This window comes from Passer domesticus, chromosome 14 (assembly GCF_036417665.1).
Source record: "Passer domesticus isolate bPasDom1 chromosome 14, bPasDom1.hap1, whole genome shotgun sequence".
NCBI classification, from domain to species: domain Eukaryota; kingdom Metazoa; phylum Chordata; class Aves; order Passeriformes; family Passeridae; genus Passer; species Passer domesticus.
Window position 1 is genome coordinate 11,430,851 of NC_087487.1, and position 17,870 is coordinate 11,448,720.

General features: G+C 39.4%; 3 protein-coding genes across 10 annotated transcripts in view; 2 read left to right on the plus strand and 1 right to left on the minus strand.

Moving 5' to 3' along the window:
• The window catches only part of ADAMTSL3 (ADAMTS like 3), a 173,181-nt gene extending 170,830 nt beyond the window's left edge, over positions 1-2,351 (plus strand). For all 7 annotated transcript variants that reach the window (XM_064389066.1, XM_064389073.1, XM_064389068.1 and 4 more), the window contains one exon: positions 398-2,351. In XM_064389066.1, coding sequence (XP_064245136.1) covers positions 398-507 — 110 coding nt within the window. In that variant the 3' untranslated portion in view covers positions 508-2,351. The remainder of the gene's footprint in view (positions 1-397) is intronic.
• Positions 2,352-5,191: 2,840 nt separating this feature from the next.
• SAXO2 (stabilizer of axonemal microtubules 2) lies at positions 5,192-14,528 on the minus strand. The gene is made up of 4 exons (XM_064389087.1): positions 14,360-14,528; positions 8,544-8,723; positions 7,123-7,325; positions 5,192-6,362 (listed from the first exon to the last, which is right to left on the minus strand). Exons 1-4 carry the CDS (start codon positions 14,398-14,400, stop codon positions 5,389-5,391), a joined length of 1,398 nt encoding a protein of 465 aa, XP_064245157.1. The 5' UTR covers positions 14,401-14,528; the 3' UTR covers positions 5,192-5,388.
• The window catches only part of EFL1 (elongation factor like GTPase 1), a 62,984-nt gene continuing 59,554 nt past the window's right edge, over positions 14,441-17,870 (plus strand). Inside the window, exons 1-6 of one of the 2 annotated variants that reach the window (XM_064389075.1) lie at positions 14,441-14,569; positions 14,938-15,039; positions 15,730-15,797; positions 16,019-16,103; positions 16,602-16,735; positions 17,324-17,461. In XM_064389075.1, coding sequence (XP_064245145.1) covers positions 14,949-15,039; positions 15,730-15,797; positions 16,019-16,103; positions 16,602-16,735; positions 17,324-17,461 — 516 coding nt within the window. In that variant the 5' untranslated portion in view covers positions 14,441-14,569; positions 14,938-14,948. Of the gene's footprint in view, positions 14,570-14,937; positions 15,040-15,157; positions 15,216-15,729; positions 15,798-16,018; positions 16,104-16,601; positions 16,736-17,323; positions 17,462-17,870 lie in introns of those variants that run through there. The other variant, XM_064389076.1, reaches the window with a different exon arrangement.

Sequence of the window (17,870 nt, forward strand, 5' to 3'; positions counted from 1 at the left end):
AAGGAGCACTTCGTAATCCTGGGGTTTCTTTTCTCTAAGTAGGCCAGTTTGATATTAAAGTCTCAAAAGCACTTTTAGAAACAGGATATTTAGGAAGTTTTTTGCAAACTTCCCTACATGACTGTGCCAGTTGTGACTCAAAAGTCTCTGAGCAAGCCGTTAATGTCTCCAAGATGGGGTTGTGTTCTGAAACAGACAATGAGTAAAGGCATGCAGTGAGATCACACCTCTTACTTGTGACCTTGTTTAGCTTTGAATCCTCTCCTGCCAGAAGTGCACACTAAAATAATTACAAAGCTATCAGGAACACATCAGTTGTTTACAATTGCAATGGCAAGCTCTGCTATTTCTCTTTTGCTCATTATAAAGCCTTGTAATGTTTAAATATATTTTTCAGAGGGCGAATGCAAGGATACAACTCACTACTGTACATTTGTAAAGCAACTAAAGTTATGCTTGATAGACACCTACAAACAAAGATGTTGTCAATCATGCCAGGAAATGTAAGTCCTCTATGGCAAGTTCATGATGCTGCAGTGGAGATGAGAAGAGTGGTTCATTAAACTAACCTGCCTGAAGTATATTCTTGTAAATGAGACATCAGTTGTAACAGTTAAATGGCAACGTGGGGCTAATGAAAACACAGTATTGTGGATTGATGTGCTGGATAAGGTGTTGTTTCTGGGAGCTTTCATTTTTCATTCTGTGCAATGGCACTTTTAATGCTTTAAACACAGATGGATTAGCAAGATAATATTATGGCATATCATCAGTAAAATTTTGCAGGCTATAATTTATAATTTTATCTGTGAAAAAAACATTACCTAAAAGCAACAAATACTGATTACTGCCCTTAACTTATGAGGAAGAGTAACAAAAATACTTCAGAAACTTTTGGAAATGCAGCAAATATTGATTCCCAGGATTTTGGTTTGGGTTATTTTTTTGGGTTTTTTTTTAATCGTATTTAACACCATTTTTAAATTTACAGAAGCTGTGGCTTGTAGCTGTAAAATTTTGGCAGCAGCTTCATTTTCACAAACAGCTTGAGCTTAAGGGTTGATCTCACAGGATATGCTTTACGGATACTAGCTCTCAGATGGATACACAGAAGTACATTGAATTTTTCCTGCTTGTATTTCTGTGTATGCAGTAAGAAGCTACAGATCCTAGCACAATTTTCAAAGCAGCAATAGATTTCTTTTGAATAAATGAGGTGTCATTTTTTATTGTTTCTATTCTAATTCCAGTCTCTGAAGTACAATCAAAGTTCTGGCACGGTTATACTTTTGTAGTGATATTAAATGGAACAGAAGCTTCCTTATCAGAGCTGTGAACAAACACTTGTGAGCACTGTTCTCTTGCACATCAAGTCAAATGAGGAGCCAGTAACTGGCCAAAATACCTGTCAGATTTCTTGTCTTGAATAATCATTCTATTTTTCTCCATCAATGGGGAAAAATGTCCAAGGAAGAATTATTAATTGTGAAGATAGACAAGTGCAAGGAATCTATTTTGAGGATTTTTCTACCATGATGATTTTTCCATCATGACCATTAACCATCTGAGTCATTTGCAAGTTGATAAATTCTTACAATCATATTCCTGAGTAAATTATCTTCCGTATTTCAGATTGTCTGACTAGGGCTTTAAGCAGAGAGTACCCCACATGATGCAGAAAGTAGATGTTTTTTCCTTTTGTAGTTTCCAAGCTACTGCTGATATTGGAGGCCTGAATGCTCACTTTGACTTGCCTCTTGGGTTCCATCTCTGACCTGTGTGACGAGCAGAGGGCTGGGAGTGCTGTGGGGGCAGCTCAGACACAGCATCCTGCACAGAGGGTTTGCATCACTGAGAATTAGGGTAGCACTACTGTATAGAAAATGTTTAGGGTGGACTATCGTGTCCAAGGCTGACTGCAAGGAGAGGATATTCCTGATCATTACCTTTTTCATCAGCAATGGGTCTTGATTGTTTAAGCAGTTTTTTAAATTAAACATTTGTAAGATACTTTTGTAGATATTTATTGTCTGATTTAAAAGTGCAATATTTTTTTTTGTACAGTGTTTAATAAAGATTTTTGGACATATATTTTTTCTTATTACCAAAATTTCTTATTCATGTTTTCCCTTTATATTTAAAGTTTTGAAATGTTAACACATAGCATTTTTGTTGTGTTAACTTTGGTTAAGTATGCATGCTATACTGAAGCAGTGCTGTAAATGTTTGTGATTGCAATTGGCATGACATTCCTCTGTAGATTATTTTATTGCTTCTCCAGTACCTGAAGATTCTAGCTTCTTGAACGTAGTTTTGATTTTTCTGAAATAAAGTATAATTTGATTATTCACCACTGTGATTACCCTGAGATTGTTTATTACCATGATTTGCATGCTAATCATGCTTTCATTCTTTGTTATTTTTTCAACCTACTTTGTCCATAATTCTGAGATGTTTTCAAAGCCTCGGATTAGTTCTTATTTTTAATAGTCTGTCAGATATATTGTCAATTTTCACTGCAGTCTGCTTTGCACTGCTATTAAGATACAACATAGATGTAAGATGACTGAAAAAGTGGAAACATAATTTGCCAAGATCCAAATGTCAGCTTTGATTCACTGAAATCTAGAATCAGGATTCTTTAAAAGGTGGAATAAAATTGGATTTATTTTTCTGGGCCTTCACCAAGCAGAGTTAATTTAGATCTAATAGAACAGTTCCATGTTTTGTATTTAGTGAGTGATGGGTATACCTCCATGAAAAACAAATTGTTTCAGAATATCCAATATGTGTAAATAGTCTTAGAAAGAATAGTCTAAGAAATAGTATGAACAATAAAAGCCTTAATTTTTTTTTTATTAAATAGAAAAAAAATGTATAACAATTTAATGGTGGTGTTTCAGAGTTATCCTAGATAACAATATTGGCAAATGCTTAATTTTCCTTTTGAATTCTATTTGTGCATCTATTAAAAAAGCAAAGGCTCTGTACAGCAGTGCTGTGGAGCCTGCTGCTGGCGGGCAGAGTGCACAGAAACACTCTCAGAATAGCAGCTGAATCCATGAATAACTTTCTGCTTTTACATCTTGGTTTAACATGACATCATAAAATGCTTTTTTAACAGCTGTTATTTTGGAAAAATATTAGTTTTCCAGCCGTCTCTTCACTTGGTCTGCATTTCAGTAATTTGTTGCTTATGAAAAGGTTGACGTCAGGTATTGAATAGTGTCTGAAGGTTTATAATATCATTTGATGCTTTTCCTGGAAGCACAATCAGTGTGTTGGGGCTTTTTCAATTGTGAAGTAATAAAGGCTTCTCTCTTTCACTGTTAAACTTAGGGGAAAACATTATGGACAAAATGAAAGGAAATATGCCCCTCCACCCTGAAAAAGCCTTCAAACACATCTGCAGAGGAACTGTTAAATGTATCTGAATATGCCCTCCACTTCCCTTGCTCTCAAATGTTTGTACCGTGCTGGTAGGTGGCAGCAAATGACTTTCCATAACTTAAGGGAGGGAAGTGACTTCAGAACTGAAAAAACAGCTGTGAAATTTTAAAAAGCATCTGGGCTTCCTCACAGGCCCAGCAGAGGAGCCATTTTGAGCAGAATATGCAGGCACATGTAACTTCATGGATTCAGACTGCATTTCTCCCTCCCTAGAGAGGAGAGCTGGAGGACACTGGGACCTCCAGAGGTACCAGGACTGTGTATAGCATGTGGACCTGAGCAGGTGTGACTGTGCAAAGTTTTGGCTTTGTTTCCTCAGTTGTGGCATGACAGAGAATGACTCAATAGAGTGTATTTCTTCTTTTGTGGTACAGAAAGATGACAATCAATGAGACTTCTTCCTGTCCTGCTTTTAGGATCTTGCAGATGTACATCGTCCTTGTTCATTCACATTCTGAGGGAGGTGAATAATTTTCAAACAGAAAAGTAAAACTGATATGCCATGTCATTAACAAAGTAAGTGATACTACAAAATCACAGTACAAAGACAAAAGTTCTGTTAAAGTGACTGATGCTCTAATAATGTCTGGATGCCTCCCATGCAATGCTTTTGTACAGAGCTAATTTGCTCAGTTCAGCTTTCTTGCTTTCATATGACCAATCTCCTGCTTTAAAAATGTTCCCATTGTTGATCTTAGCCCTTTAATAAGAGACACTGTTTATGAAGTACAGCCACATGATTCTGCAGAACCCAAATACTGTTCTACAACAATGGGTACAAGATATGCAATACTGAGGAAAAAATCATACTGGAATAGTGTGGTAGAGCATAGCAATACAGTTAATTACAGAACTATTAATTGGGACTTGCTTAAATCATGAATGTAATAAAACTAAAATTGATTCATCTGGATTTTTCAAAAACAGCTAAAGATATATGATAAAATATTGAATGTTTCATACAGAAGCAATTTCATATAAAATTTCTGTAAAAAGCTGGTGTCTGTGTATTTGGAACAAGCAATTCTTTGAAAAGCAGACAGACTGAAGCCAGGCTGCCTACAGATTGCTGCATCTCAGCTGCTATTTATTTTTACCTGAGTTTACTCTATTTTCTGTAAATCTATACAGTCTCATAATGAGATTTGATTGAATTTGCACACTGGGTTTAAAGATGATTCAGACATGCACTCAGTCTGCCAGTGTGTCCAAGGTGCATCAGTTTTGTTTCCCTTGGAAGTAAGGCTGAAAGTGCATCATGAGGGACATTAGGGAACAGAGTCTGCTTTTGGTGGTTGAGTGTTTTCAACTACATGAACAGAAAAAGAGTGAGGTTACCACCTGTTAATTGCTACCAGAAATTACAGTGGGACCTTTGTACTCACTTCAGATCTGAAGAAGTTAAAGTAGTGATGACTACAGCTAAAACCAGGCTTTTACAAATGCCTAGGTGTCATGGCACGCTATCTTGTGATCTGGGCAGTAAAATACAAAGGAAAAAAATCTTACAGATTACTGAGATTATGACTGATTTCTTAGATTATTGTAAATAGCATTATTTTCTTACTGTGTAAAATATTTTATCAGCAAAAGGCACTTGTTATTTCACAAATACAATAATTTGATTGTAGAAAATATCAAATAACTAAATATGTTATAAAGATGCTTGAGATGGAGCATGATGAAATCTGGGGAGTCAAGGAAAATAGAATGCACAATCAGAAAAAGCACAGATGCCATGTAGGGAGTAGTGCTTCTTCAGCATTTGGCAAATCTTTATTAGTCTTGTAATAAACTTTGGTTTGGCTTTGGTTTTCTTCAAACTTCTAAAAGCAAAATTTGCAGTATTCAACTTGCTTTCAGTGTTATTTAAAGAGAAAATGAACAAGTTGGTTTCCAATTATTTAACTAAGGTGCTTGAAATATTGCATGTAAGCATTATGACACAGCAGGTACTTCCTCTGGAACAGGACTGCAGTCTGACCCGGATCGTTCTGGGGACACCTGGCGGTAGAATCTGTGACCCTGAGAATCTGTGTTTACATAGACATAGCCCAGAGCATCTGGATTAACTCCAGGGCAGACCTCTGGCTTCTTTGGCGTGTATTCAGTGCGATACAAAGTTTCATCTTTAAAAGGAACTCCGGTAGGTACAGTGGGTACGGGTTTGAAACTCTGAGGTGGATTGGCCTGATGTGGTATGTAATGGGACCTGAATGTAGTTAAACTAGCAAATTTTCCTGTGGGCTTTTGAATTTCTTCTTCTTTCTTAATAAGCCCTTGTGGACAAACTTTCCAGGGTTGATAGTCTTCTTTTGTGGTAGTCTTCCCTTGAAAAGGGCCAGTGCTTTTTCTTCCAGGAGCTGGTTTTATGGGGGCTCTAGGAGCAACCTTGTGTTTAATGTAATCCAGACGGTTTGAGGACTTGAGGTCCATCTTGTCTGTGGGTGGAACGTACTCGCTTGGTTTGTGCAACTCGGGCGCGGTGACCAAATACGGCTGATAGCGATCCTGGAATTCGGTGATTCCTTTAAAAGGATCATCAGATCCATGTTTCTTACTTTCAGGCTTGCAGCTTTTTGCTTGTTCCCCAGGCATCCCTTTAAAATCACTCTGGTGGGTTGTGAGATCTTCAAAGGGCTGGTCGCTTGGCTTGTACTCTTCCCTTGGCCTCACGAACAAGGGCTTCATCTCATGGACGACGTACGCCATGCGATGGATGGTGTTGCCATCAAAGGGCCCCTCTGGCAGCTTGCTGTCACAGGGTTTGCAGCTTGGGGGGGGATTGGGCTGCTTGGGGAGGTAGTCATCTTGAAACGTGGAAGGATTTCCAAACCTCTCTGAAGGTGGCTCGTAGTCATGCTCCACCTTACAGGATTCCGTTCTTTGACTTTTCCATAACCTATAGTGATCTGTAAGGCAAAGCCAAAATTCCACCACATAGGTGTTATTACTTAAAACCAGTCCTTTAAAATGAAGACAAAATCTTCTGGTATTAAATCTTGCAAAACAAACAAAAGGTATGTAAACTGAAATGAAATTTTATCTGCATGTTTGTGATCTGATGAAACTCTCTTCTATTATAGTGTGATTTATAGTGATAAAAACAGACCCCCAAAATCGCACTCGACACCCTGTTTTGACTCTTTGCTCAACAGAAACGATACAGAAAATAGCCTTATACATGCCTTAAATACAATATCCTCCATTTTACATAAAATATTTTGCACCTTTGCACTGACCATTGTAATAGAATAATTTGTGTCAAGACAGATCATTACTAGGGTGATGTATATGTAAGCTATACATACACAAGCAGAAGCCTAAACTCCACTTTTGGCCTACTCTGTGGAAAAATAAGTGACATGAACTAAAACTACGTGAAAAATACACTGCACCCTAATTTCCATCCAGTTTTGCCTAAGATAGCCCAACACGGTGTATGTTGGAATTTTCTTGAAGCCAAGCAAACCTCAGAGAGGGCTTTTAGCTTAGAAGCAATAGGTCTCCCCTCAACAACTGGAGTGCTGAATGTTTTAGGGCACCATCACCTGCTTCGTAGTATGTTTTACTTCCAGTCCCAAACCAAAATATCCAGTTTCTAACACAGGTAATTCCGATGTTACCTTCATCTTGGTTATTTCTCTTTCTGTAGGGGGCACCTATTATTACCTCGGTAGGTTGGGACAGTATCCACTTTGGCATCTGAAGTGTGTTTCCTCTCTCGAGGCCTTGCTAATATCACTGGTCCTACTTTATGAGGATTGTAATCCCTCTGGTAAATGGTTCCCAGGTCAATCTTGCCTGACTTTGGTCTATATTCTGCTTGTGGCCGAAAAGGTCTTGTAACAATTTCATACGGTACATAATCAGACCTGAATTGGGGAGAAGAAAACACTGGTCAAAATATCTTTTCTTCCTTCTGAAGCCACTTCTGTATTTTTTCCACTATTTGGAAAAATAACAAAATGTTTACTCTGAAAAATCTATCAGACACCATATGTTGGAGGGATAGCACAAAGGAGAGAAAACCACAGCACATAAATCTAGAATCTCTGATGAATTATAGTCTTTACTCAAAGGTAGATGGTTTTTTAACACTCCGAGTACCATTCACATAGTGCATTTTAACAATACTATTTAAAGTGTCTGAAAGGAGACTTGCAAAGTTGCTATAATTTTCCAAAGAAATTATCAGAAAGCAGAAGCAGAGCAAAGCTCAAATTACTACAAGTGGTAGCATTTACTGATTGTATGAGGAGAATGGAATATAATCAGAAACAGCATTTCACTGTTTTTGTATGGGCACATTACATTAAAAGGATGTGTATTACATATGTGGGTGTTTAAACAGACTGTACAAGCACATGAGCAGTCTGGTAGAATAGCATTTGACCTTTCTATTTTTGTCTCTTTTTTTTTTTTTTTTTTGATAAACAAAGAAATTTCACCAGATAACCTCACAGCTTAAAAGAAAAACAATAATAATGAAAAAAGTAAAAGTTGATGCCACTGTCACATCACTAACAATGAATGAGTGATATTTTTTCTAATTCTTGAAAGGTACTCTTTAATTCTGTAAGCTTAAAATCAGTCTGTGCACAGACAGAACAGATATAGTGAACCCCTTTACAGTTTGGTTTCTTAAAACAAATTTTAATATTTTTCTTAAAACTAATAATCTGAATTCAAAAAATCTATTTAAAAATTCCTGTTCTTTTTTCTTAAGATTTCATTTTCCCACTATCTTGGATTCTACATATGTACTACAGAAAATTCCCCAGCTCACCAGGTTTTCCATAAAACCTAAATTTCCTAACAGGCTGAAAACAAGACAAAAATTTCTGATTCTTTTTACAGGTTAAAGGCTGCTGTAAAGAATGCAAATCTTGTTGTATGCATGCTTTGCTAATTTTTACAACCTTTTGGTGGTAACTGTATTTCTATACTCAACATTTACACTTCAAATATGCAAAAAGTGCAAAGGACGCAATGCATTTTGAGAAGATTGCAATACAATATTAAGTCCCCACTTAAAAAAATAATGAAAAACTTGACAGAATAATTATAAAACATGGTTTGAAAATATTTACTTGAATGTTGTGGTGCCGTCCATTCTCGGCCCATCTTCTTGGAGTTCTGGTTTTGGCTTAAAGCTCTCAGGAGGGCAGATGTTGCCATAGCCAGGGTAGTTCTCCAAATACTCAGTTTTGTGGCTCGGCTTCACTCCATCATCATAAATCTTTGTGGGTCTGTGGCAGCAGCGGTGGCGTCTGGGTCAAACACATCAGAGCAGAGAATTTGGAATCGTTTCATTTAAGAGGAAAACCCATACTCTGTCTACTGGGAGTGAATAACAAATGGGCAAGACTGAACAATGTCAATAGTTTTTGTTTAAAATCTTTTCTGAGTGATAAAACCACAAAATATTGTGCTGATGGCACGGGTCCCAGAGCACATCGTGGTAACACAGTAATAAAAGCACTATCAGCTGGCAGTCAGTCCTTGGTGCAGAATACAAAGCACGGACAGAGTTGATCTCACTTCTCTAAATGGTGCTACCACCAAGATGCACTTTCACCTTGTCTGTAATGGTTAATGATATTCCTCCTTTTATTTGGAAAAGTAACTAACCATGCTTCATTTCCTGTCTCATTTCATCTCATTTTTACTGCTATTACTTCATTGCTTGTCTTTTTATTTCTGTACATCTCACCTATTTTCACCACTACTGATTAACACTTTTTGATTAAAATTTTATGGTGTGAAATCTCATGTGCACTTCTAGTGCTCTGCGGGCCATTTATGACTTTTCAACTCTTTTTTTCCTCCACAGACTAACTAAATTCTCTACCCAAAACACATGTTTATTTGAAAGTAATGACATCTCTTTTTCTTAATAGGTTTTATTTCAATTCCTCCTGCTTCTTGTTGATGCTTCTATCAATGACACCATTGTGCAAAAAGGGAGGTATAATGGGAGGTATATAATGACAATTCCTTATTTATGCCTTGTTGTTTTCAATTAATGATCCATAAAATTACAATTTAAATGTTATTGCTTTGAAAATCTTGTTTTATTAGTTCTAATTTGCACAATGCACATCTCTGGCTGACCTCAAGGAAACATAATGACAGGTTTTCCTCCTACTTATGGCTGGCAACTTGCAATGCAAAGAGAAAAAAAACAACACTTTTTTTCAAATGAACAAATATTGTAAAATTCTGTGATGAAAAGCTAATTATCTAAACCCCAAGAAGGGAAAAATTGCACAGCTCTTAGTAAATACAAATAAATTCAAGTTTCAGGAAGCTAGATATACAAAGAACGTTTCAAAGGTCTGCAGAGAATTTTAGCTAGAGGATTACTAAATACCATAGAGGAAAATAATAAATTAAAGCAAGGTAAAACAGAATACAGAAACAGACATGAAGGACTCCTGCTGGGAAAATGAAAGAATGAAAATGAAAAAAAACACTGAAAGAAATTCTTGCACATTTGAGATCCTAAAGCTGGTATTAGTTTGTGCTGCCTCATTTTGCCAGCTCAGTAGCATAAAAAAATGAGAAAAGTAGCCCTGTCCTTTTAAACCTTCAGGTGTTTACTCCTTTTCAATCAAGTAAATTAACAATTGAGAGACCTTTTCAAAACATAGCAGGGAAAAGAAAAAGGAAGAAGAGGGAAAGAACAGGAAAGGTAGGAGAACAAAGAGGTAAGTGTGTGCTATTTCTCACTATAGTGTTAGCCTGTCATTACATTTGTCATGAAATTCACTTTCACCTTAATGTTTTTTTCAGCAAGTACAAACAGCACATGCTGTGTGATGTAGCATCTAAAAGTAACAGCTAAGCAGAAACAAAAGACATTCAATGGATGGTTTGAAAGCTGGTTTATAATGTTCTTCATGGATTTTTGGCATACAATTCAAAGGAGTTGGAAGCAAACATTATTCATCTGCAAAAGCTTCACTTTGACAATCTTCAGTTTGCCATAAGCTGGTCTGGAAGACCAACCACCAAACAAAACACCTTCTGTGTTCTGGGGTCACCATTCTTTCAGGACTTAATTCTGAATATTTTTAAGCAATATTGTGAGTATATCCCATCTATTGCTGAAAGGACATGCTACAAACTGAAATAGATACTAGAAAAATAATTCCTGCAGAGTGAGCCTTTATTTCTTCGTAAATACAAAACAGAGGTGAAAGCCATCTACTCTTATCTTTTCAAGGATAGAGATGGTTGTAATTTTATTAGAAATCATCGTTGATCCAAAAATGTCCTTTAAACCACTCATTTCTAGTGTGTAAGATAATTCTGAACACTCTCTAACTGTGCACAAAATTACTTGAAATCAGATGATATTGTGGAGGAAGTTCCTGCATCCTACTCTGCATTGTGAAAGGGCTTTCAGTCAGCCTGAAGATGTAAAATTACCTCGTGAATTTGACTTGGAGAAGAGATTGGGGGTTTTTTTGGTTAACTGATAAATCTGCTTTAGGATGTTGTCAAATTTAGAATGTTGTCCAATTGTTAAACCAAAATTTTTCATTTAGATAATAATTTTATATAATTAATTATATAAGGCATCACAATGCAAGGAATCATCAGAGAATACAGATTACAGCTCTGATACATGAAATACGTTGCTTAGAGTTTGGCCTGCCCTCCTTGAGACATTGTTTATTTTTAACTTCTTCCTTGTATTTATATGAATTTCCACCCCAAAGTTACTGATAATTCAAATTAATTTGGTGAGAATATCCCTTTTCCCATGCCTGACTGGCACTTGCTTGGATGGATTATTATTCTTTCCCTTCTTTGTGAGAGACTATCTTGTGTCTTGCATAAGGTTTGAACAGAATCTCATCCAAATAAAAGTGTCAGTACATCAGCTCTACTGTGCCAAATGCTCTTGTTCTGGTTAATAGAATGCTGATGATTTTAACTTATTTAAGGCCTGGCATACATATTTTTTAATACAATGCTAGCAAGACCATTGAAATTCTACCACAAAGCATTTTCCTCCCAGAGAACTAGACTAACAATGAGAAAAACTTAATATTTGTCACAATAGAAAACTTACTACCCCTCCGCAAACATCTCAAAGCTTTTATTTTTAATTTCTTTTTAATTTGGCCGGTGCACATACTATGGTCTGGAAGCCAGAAATGATGGATGGACACTGTTTTTGAGAGTCATCTACTTTCCTGTTCTTGAGAGGAGATGTGGTAGTTTTTACTGGGTTTGTATTTATATGTGATCACTATGATGGCTTAAGTAGCCCATATTTTAGAGAAATCTTTCTTTTTAACTTACATTTATTCAGGAATATAGATAACAAAAGGACAAGAAATGGGGGAAGGTTGACTGACTGAGAAGGAGATAAAGCAGTAGTATATTTTTGTGTCTCAAAACAACTTTTATGCTTTTGTAGGCTGTGATTATCTTTTATAGCAGACTAATACTCTTCTTGAGTGCAGAAAGTTCATCTACCACCCAGGCTTTATTCTTTGGAAGCCAGATTTAACATTCTGTATTTAAGAAAGGAGAATGAAGTTCTGTCTTACTGGCTTTGCTCCCCTGTAAGTTTTTTCAGTGTTTTTAAAATTCTGTTGATAGGGGAGATTGTTTCCTTCTATTTTATTATTTAGAATTGAGCAGTAATTATACCTCCATACAATTTCCTGCAGATGATAATGTCTACAGAACATTAGATATTTATAGCTGCTTTGAAGTCCCTGCTAAGCTGTGTATGCATTCCAGTGTCCAGGTAACACTGCCAAGTGACCAAGCAGCCTTCCCCTGAAAACAGAAACTCTGGACACTGAAGCAAACACAAAGTGCTGCCTAAACCAATAATGGCTTAAGATTTTATTGACTCTAAAAACTTCAGTGAGGTTTATTTTAAACCACACGCTTTATGCATATTTAATTCAATTATTCATATTATTGAACTCAGGTTTTGGAATGAGAATTTTTGGTTGAGTTGAAGCCCATTTTGTGCTGTCTCATTGTGTTATCTCACCATCTTTGTACTTGGGCCCGAGCCAGGTTTGTTATCTCACCATGAAAACGATGTCTTCCAACTCTTCATTAATCCACAACTTAAGGAACAAATTTATGGGGCAAAATTCACCTCAGGCTTGGCCAAAAAGAACATGAGGAGCTTTACTCAATGCCTGCCTCACACTTCTGTCTACACATGACAAAAAAAGTGGCTGATGAACAGACAGACAGACTTCCCACACAGAAACACATAGAGGGGGCCTGCTCTGCAGACCTTGATATGAAACTTGTGGGTCATGGTGCACTTTGCAACCATAGGGTTTGCTCTATACCTCCATAAAACGTTGAGCACCTCTGTGATCTTATGATGAATGTTCTCGTATGTAGTTGTTAGATTTTTCTTTTTTAGTATGAAGTGAATTTTTGAATCCTAAGGTGATTATTTTTGTGATTTTTTTAAAAAAGTAGACAGAGAAGAAATTGAAAATTAACAGTTGTGACTCCTACCTGTAGATTCATATCTGAGTTTTGAAAGGTCCAAGTCCCTTATTATTTTGGGATACCTGATTTGTGTGCTTTTCTTTCACCTATGGCATTGATAATATTGCTTATAGAACTGTAATAGTAATTTTCCATAAAAATTTGCCTACTGTACCCTCTTGTGCCAGCCTCCCTGGGTCAAAGAGGCTACAGGACAATGATGAACTGTTTGTCTGTCTATGGGATCATGGAATGTAAAGTGATGAGTGCTACTGGATGTGATGGCAGAAGGGCAGATAGATGAAATCTCTTTCAGGGGCTGCAGTGCTTGCACAGGTTTCTGATGAGGTTGCCAGAACTCTTCCGAAGGTTCTTTGGTGCAGTCCTTCAATAGGAGCTGGCTTTGGTTTCTGATTTAGTCTGGGTGGCTTTTAAAGACTGTCTCCATTCTGTTTTATTTTTGTCCATTTAAGACCTTCTTTTACCCTTACCTGATTTAAATGTAAATACACTACATCACATTTACTGGGAATGTGCTCATACTTGGGTCCTACTCCCCAGTGGCCCGGGGTGCTGCTCATGTTATCACTGAGGTTGGAAAAGGCCTCTGAGATTATCAAGCCCAGCCTGTGACCAAACACCACCATGACAACCAGACCATGGCACTGAGTGCCACGTCCAGTCTCTCCTTAAACACCCCAAGGGACGTGGGCAGCCCATTCCAATGCCCAACCTGCCTTTCTGTGAAGGCAGAATTCTGTGAAGAATGTGAAGACATTCTTTCTAACGTCCAACCTAAAGCTCTTCTGGTGCAGCCTGAGGCTGTGTCCTCTCGTCCTGTCACTGGTTGTCTGGGAGAGGAGGCTGTGATCTCCTGCAGAGGGTGAAGGAGCCTCCTTTTCTCCAGGCTCAACACCCCAGCTCTGTCAGCCGCTCCTTGTAACTCTTGTGCTCCAGACCCTTCCCCAGCTCTGACGGAGCTGTTTCCCTTCTCTGGGCACGCTCCAGCACTCAGTGACCATCCTGGATGAGAGGCCCAGACCTGGGCACGGCACTGGAGGTGCAGGGGATGGCGCTGCCCCGGCCCCGCTGCGGCAGGCCCGGTGCCAGCGGGCTCCTGGCACAGCTGCCTCACCTTCAGCTGCTGCTCACCAGCACCCGCTGCTGTCCTGCTGGGCACTGTCCCCCCTCTGCCCCAGCCTGCAGGGCTCTGTGGGGCTGGTGTGACCCAAGGGCACACCCGGCCCTTGGCCCTGCTGACCCTGATACCACCGGCACCATTCCACGGGTCCGGCCGGTCCAGGTCCCTCTGCAGAGCCTTCCTACCCTGCCGCAGACCGACACTGGCACCGGCTCGGTGTGGCGGCCGAGGGTGCCGAGGGAGGGCGGCGCTGGCTCGCTCGGTGCCCGCCCCACTCACCCGCAGGAGCAGATCTCGCAGATGCAGCGCGGCGGCCCCATGCCCGGCCCGCTCGGCCGCTCGGCCGGTAACCAGGGACGCCGCCGCGCGCGGCACCAGCGACACCCGGCCCGCCCCGGCCCGGCTTCCGTCCGGCGTCACGGGGCGGGCTCGGCAGCGGCCGAGCGGGGCGGGCGCGGCTTTCCCGGAGCGGCGGCGGAGCGGGCGCAGGTGCGTGTGCCCCGCGCCGGCAGGGCCCGGGCAGCGCGGCCGGCCCGGCGCGGCCTCCGCCCCGCGGCCGAGCCGCAGGGCAGCGCTGTGCCCAGCCTGGGGTGGCCCCGGGGTCGCTCGGAGCGGCGGGATGGGGGAGGCGAAGCGGGGCCGGGGGAACCGTGAGGTTTGTGCCGCTGCCAGCCCGGGCTGCGCCCGGCCGCGCTCCTGAGGCGCGCTCCAAGCGCAGGCACGGCGCCGGGGTCGTGAGGCGCTCGGCGTGTCCGGAGCCTCCCCCGAGGAGCGGCTCCAATCTCAGCGTGCGTCATTAAAAACCAAAGCCTTTCCTCAGGCTGACACCTCGGTAAAACACTTTGCTCCGTTCGCAGCATTAGCCAGCATGGTGCTCACAAGCGTGGGGAAGATGGCTGGCCTCCAGAAGAAGGCGTCCGGCATCAGGAATATCTGTATATTGGCCCACGTGGATCACGGTGAGGCAGGGCTTCTGCCTGCTCCTCTTGTGTGTCTGAATATCTTGTGAGATACTTTGTTCGCTGTTCTCAAGTAGTAGGATTTTGTGCATTTAGCTTTAAACTGTCTTGAACAAGATTCAGGAAAGTAAATCTGCTTTATGCACCTTTCCTTGGTCTGTTTCAGCTTGTTTTAGGTAAAAGAGCACCACTATAATAGTTTGAAATTGAATGAATAGTTGAAATTGAATGAATAGTTGAAATTGAATGAATAGTTGAAATTGAATGAATAGTTGAAATTGAATGTTTGCTATGATGGTGAATGTTGGTGTGAATTTAATATGTGTTTAAGAGGCAGAATAATATTTTTCTATGTTTTCTTCATGGAACAATCTTGTTATGTAGGTGGAAATAGTAACCACTCTTTTTAGAACACAAATATTTTGTCTAATTGCATATTATAATGAGGTCCTTAGTACTGTTTGCTATTTCCACTGCTCTTCTGGCCATGACAGGTAAATTTGCATCCACTCTTCAAAAATAAATTTGTGTGCATGCAACAGGAGTAATTTGATTTGTTTTTTGAAAGTTAATTTGTACTCTTCATGGCATTTTATAGTCTTTATTAATGCTGATGTCTTAGAATACTATATGGCATCTTTTGCCATTGTTAATATTCATTTAGTCTAAGTAATTTATTTTTCTTTTCAGGCAAAACCACTCTAGCTGATTGCCTTATATCTAGCAATGGAATAATCTCCAGCCGCTTGGCAGGAAAGGTAGAGTTACACTGTCACTTCTAACAGAATTCTGGTCTGTATGTGCTGGGGTTGTAAATTCTGGATCATTAAGGAAATTCTATCTATGGTCTTGCTAAACCTCATTTTCTCACCATCATACTCTGACAGTTGATAAGTAAATTGTGAAGATGTTTCTACAGACTTAAGTAAATTGTGAAGATGTTTCTACGGACTTACTGTTTTTCTGTTTTTGTACTCAGCTGAGATACCTGGACAGTAGGGAAGATGAGCAGATCCGAGGAATAACAATGAAATCTAGTGCAATTTCACTGCACTTTGTGAAAGGTAGGTTGTTGATGCTGCCTTGTATAAATTGTATTATACATTTCTGTTAATTTCCCCTGTCTCTTCGTTGTTGCTGTTGTGATTTCTGTGTACAACTTTTGTGTTTCTCAGTGTTGGGCTGTAATTCTGCAGAGACTTAGGCAAGTAAGTCAGCCAAGGTAATTGAGTTCCATCTCAGGGTCAGGAAAAACATCTTCAGTCGTATCTCTGAGTGGAGGCCATGAGAGTAGTTGCCTCACCTTTTATATTAGATATAAGTAATGTATATTTTGATCTTGAGTCTTGAATCACTTAAAGGCAAGACCTTTCAGAAAAACTCATGTTTTAGTACAGTCTTACTTCTTTGTTGAGATACCTGTTACACTGTGCTGTAAGGGTTTTTACAGTGTAGTTAGTATCAGGACATTAAAAAATAATAGCTGAAGCAATCTAACTGGGTGGCTGGAAGAAATATCTTTGAAAACTGTTCTGAAATATTAATTTATTGTTTGATCCTAGGTGATCAGGAATATCTGATTAATTTAATAGACTCCCCAGGGCACGTGGATTTTTCTTCAGAAGTATCTACTGCTGTCCGACTCTGTGATGGTTGCATCATAGTGGTGGATGCTGTTGAAGGAGTCTGTCCACAGGTGAAATAAAGTGTATTAAGTAGAGGAAGAGGGGAGTAAGCAAAGTCTGAAGTGGGTTATATAGAAATAAAAGACAAGCTGTCTAAGAAGCTTTACAAAATTTTTAACAAATGACAATACAGTTGAGCTATGAAAGTAGTAAAAATCATAGTTGTGCTGAAAAACTAAACAGTGCTGGTGAATGGGTGTAGAGAAGCAGGGTTGAAGCACTGGGTATTTTTTCAGGTGTAATGGAATATTTTGATAGAGAAAAGTCTTAAGGGAAATAATTTCATGTATTTATGTGGGCTTTCAGGGTTTGGAAGAGAATACACAAAATAATGAGGTAGATTTTTTTCATGGCTTATTTTTCTAACTAGTTTGGTTTCTGTTATTTTTGGGTGTTTTTGCCATGAAATCCCACCATTCTGCAGAATTGTTCCACAACTAACACCACGGGAGTAAAATTTCTGGTTTGAGTGTCAACCTGTCCTTTACTATGTTTATTAAATTTCAGAATTATATTTGATTTTTTTTTTTAAACATTCTGTCTTTTTGGTGCTCTCAGGCTTTCTGTAATGGTTGTTTTAAAAACTCTTTCCTTCTCAGACTCAGGCAGTCCTGCGGCAGGCATGGCTGGAAAACATCCGTCCCGTCCTGGTGATTAACAAAATCGACCGCTTGATTGTGGAGCTGAAGCTCACCCCTCAGGAAGCATATTTGCACCTTAAGAATATCTTAGAACAGGTATTTGTGCTGAGGTGTCATTTACACAGCAGATTTTGTGGCACTGTGTAGCATCCAGTCTGATTTTTAACATTAAGGTGCATCTTATTCCTGATTTGCTTTGAGGTTTATCCAGAATGCCTGTGATGGAGAAAAGGGTGGTAAATGCCTCTTGACAGGTCATCAGGAAAAGTCTTCATTTTTAGAAGTAATGTGCTCAGTGTTTTGTTCTTCTCTTAAATTGCTTAAACTTACTCGAGGTAGACTGTTCTTGACATTGATAGATTTATGTTGGAATAATGTTGTTTCATCTTTTGAATTGTAGTTTAAGTCGCTCTCAAACTTCTCTTCCCCCCCACCAATCTCACTTGGGAGCATTTATCTGCCTGGTTTCCCTTTGCCCTCTGTTGTTTGCTTTGTTGGCAGAAAC